At 35.3% G+C, this 3,161-nt stretch overlaps 1 protein-coding gene across 1 annotated transcript; it reads left to right on the top strand.

The window, feature by feature from the left end:
- The first annotated feature begins 1,240 nt into the window (after positions 1 to 1,240).
- Positions 1,241 to 2,834, top strand: LOC134271064 (uncharacterized). Its single transcript, XM_062753322.1, has 2 exons — positions 1,241 to 2,195; positions 2,530 to 2,834. Exons 1-2 carry the CDS (start codon positions 1,706 to 1,708, stop codon positions 2,832 to 2,834), a joined length of 795 nt encoding a protein of 264 aa, XP_062609306.1. The 5' UTR covers positions 1,241 to 1,705.
- Positions 2,835 to 3,161: the final 327 nt, after the last annotated feature.

The following is a 3,161-nucleotide window of genomic DNA, read 5'->3' on the forward strand; positions in this document are numbered from 1 at the left end:
ATGTGTATGTACACTGTTCATACATTTCACTTGGTACTCGTGTATCATTATTTTTTTAAAATGACAAAAAAAAAATTTCTTTTGAATATCAAAGATCTGTAAAGCTGTTTTAGTCAGCATATTCCTTATTCCTAGGCTGATGGTTTTCCATGTGCAAAAACAAAAACAATACATTGTTCTTTTTTTCCCAGTTTCCTTTTTTTTAAAGATTTACAGTAAAATAGATTCTAATAGCATCGTTTAAGTTTTTGGTAAAAACCGTAAATGTTCCGATAAAATACGAGGGCTGTACCAGTAATAATGTCATAGGTATTCAGGAAGAAACAAAAAAACATTTGTCAATGATTTAGTATAATGAATTCCTTCAAAATACTCCCTTTTGACTAAAACACATTTCTGTAACCTCTTTATCAAGTTCCGAAATGCCTTTTTATATAAAGTTTAGGGTATGCTCTTCATATACTGAAATATAGTAGATTCTATGGAGTTCCTAGAGTTGAGATGTTTTTCTTGAGAGGTGTTTTTTAACTTTGGAAAAAGAAAATCAAATCCCAGGGGGACAGGTCAGGAATAAGGCGGGTGTGGTAAAACATTTACCTTTTTCTTCTCTAAACATGCTAAAGATTCTTTTACTATACCTGACGTATGTGCTGGAGCGTTGACATGAAGAAGATTGGTGTGACAGATGCCAGACTTTGGTCTCTTTCTCTCATACACTCTGTTAAGTTTTTGGAACACTTCTTAAGTTTATAGACTCGTCCAGTTACTAAACGACCTTTCCTAATAATAGGAATCTGAGCCACAAAACCATTGCTATTGACGAAAATTGCATATAACACTTTCTTAGTGCTCTGGCATCTTTTGGCTCTATGACAAAACGTGATCACATAACCGGTTGTCAGTTGATTAAAGATCAACTCATGCAAAAACATATGTTGTCGTTATCTGACCCTTGTTTTTTATGGAAAATAGTTCAGGGCATTATTTATTGAACAGCTCTCGTATAACTCGGTACACACAATTAAAAGCAAGCCACTTTACCTTAATTTAATGGCAACCATGTCCAAAAAATGGACAAGTTCATAAAAATTTAAATAGGACTAGAACTTAACTTTAAACAACATTCTTATTTTCATGTCATGTATGACTATGTTGCATATTTCTTTTGTTTTTTTTTTAAGTTTTTTATCTTTTATTCCAAGGAAGATGAAATTTAAAATAAACTTTCCCTTTTGAAAAAGAGACAGGTGTTTTCCATGAATGTATAACATTGAACTAAGATGATTTTTTCTTCTTCTAAATGACGTCCAACCTTTAAATGAAAGAAAATTGATACAGCTCTAGTTAATGAGATGTTGTCTAAAGCGGTGCTTCAGAAATCTTTCAAAGTAAAAGGTATTGAAAACGGATATCACATTTCATGTGTGGATGCGAACCGGGCTTGGATAACTGGATCATCTAGAAATCTTATATTAACAGACGAATTAGGAGAAACGTTAGACTGCCTTACAGACATAGATAGCACTAGAGGTAATCATTCTGTCACCCAGGGCGGTGATCTGATTTATATTAACGTGACGAGAACTATAACATCAACAAACTTTCTGCACATGATAAAACAAAGATTCCATTCATAAAGGCATCAGAGTCATGGACCGCTCGGTGTATTTGCGTATCTCGCACTTCTGGAGATCTGCTGGTTGGAATGTTAAAAAGAGTTCCCGGCCCTGCTGTAGAAAGGGGAGCAAAGATAGCTCGTTATAACTCGGAAGGTCAAGAGACCCAAACCATCCAGTACACATGGACGGGAAGAAAACTCTTCACATATCCTGTGTATATAGCAGAAAATCTTAATGGAGATGTCATGGAGTCGGATTGGAACCGTGTGGTAGTGACGGATCGGGAGGGAGAGATTCGCTTCTGCTACCCAGATAATCGACATGAAGAACTTTCTCCGTGGGGAATTTGCACAGACTCTCTGTTACATATCCTTATTTGTGATACGTCCACCTATACTGTCCGCATGCTGGATAAGGTTGGGTATTTTCTTCAATATTTACTGACGACTGAAGATGGAATAACTGAGTTTCGAAGTTTGAGTTACGATTACAAAATTGATCTTCTTTGGGTTGGATCTTTGGACGACAACACTGTGTTTGTGTTTAAATACATAGAGAAAGAAAACACACCGCAAGGTAGGGGTGTTGAATAATGATGAGTATAAACAATAAAACAATTTTTCTCAAGGTTCATTTTATTTTCGTTATCTAATCAATCAATTATTTATGACAAAAGATATCCAAAGTATGAATATAATATTCGCCTACTAGTGTGTTATTTAAAAAAAGAACTGAAATAGTCAGATCAATTATGTGCAATGAGATATCAAAATTAGAAATTTAGAATAAATACTACAACCTCATCTAAGTCAATAAATCGCTTGGTAGAATTATTGTAAAATGTATAGAAAGAAAAAAATTGCTACAATTAATAAGGACCAATAAACATTTTTATAATATTTTTTTCAAGATGACAAGGATACAATCATGGAGAAGGCAATTGAAAAGGATTTCCCGGGGACTAAATCAGCGAGCACCACAAAGATAAGTGAAACTGAGGGCGCCACTCAAGTGAGTGAAACTGAAGACCCTACTGATGAGGTTGAAACTACAGACTCCACCGAGGTTACCAAAACTGGGGACATCACGGAAATTACTGACACTAAAGACCCCACCGATGTGGCTGAAACTAAATACCCTCCTGATGTAACCGAAACTGGAAACACCACTGAAGTGAATGAAACTAAAGACGCAACTGTCTTCGAACCAATCTAGTTCTCATTTTATTTCTTTGGAAAATTCCTGTTAAGTTTAAGTAGCCAATATAGAGAAACACGGACATCTTACGAACGAACGTAACCAAAAACGGGGATCAGTCATTGTAGTCTATTGTATTCACGGTTGGATTATTGAATTCTTCAATTTTATTGGGATTTCGATAGATAAATCCCCACAAGATACCTCAAAGTCACGTCTTGTCGTAGTCGCTACCGTGACGCAACAATACATTTCAATGGACATTTAAACGAGCAAAGGGGTTCGAGAAGGGAAATGAAAGGTAAATTTAAAACATGTCATTCTGTGGCATGAAATAAAAAATAA

The sequence above is a fragment of the Saccostrea cucullata genome, unplaced genomic scaffold (assembly GCF_032062105.1).
Source record: "Saccostrea cucullata isolate Sc308-1 unplaced genomic scaffold, CSIRO_AGI_Scuc_v1 ctg2035, whole genome shotgun sequence".
NCBI classification, from domain to species: Eukaryota; Metazoa; Mollusca; class Bivalvia; order Ostreida; family Ostreidae; genus Saccostrea; species Saccostrea cuccullata.

What these genes read in the sequence shown, in the direction of transcription:
- LOC134271064 (XM_062753322.1), top strand. Translation starts at nt 1,706, where the DNA reads ATGTTAAAAAGAGTTCCCGGCCCTGCTGTAGAAAGGGGAGCAAAGATA. An exon ending in GAAAGAAAACACACCGCAAG is followed by an intron (nt 2,196 to 2,529) that starts GTAGGGGTGTTG and finishes ATTTTTTTCAAG; the next exon opens with ATGACAAGGATACAATCATG.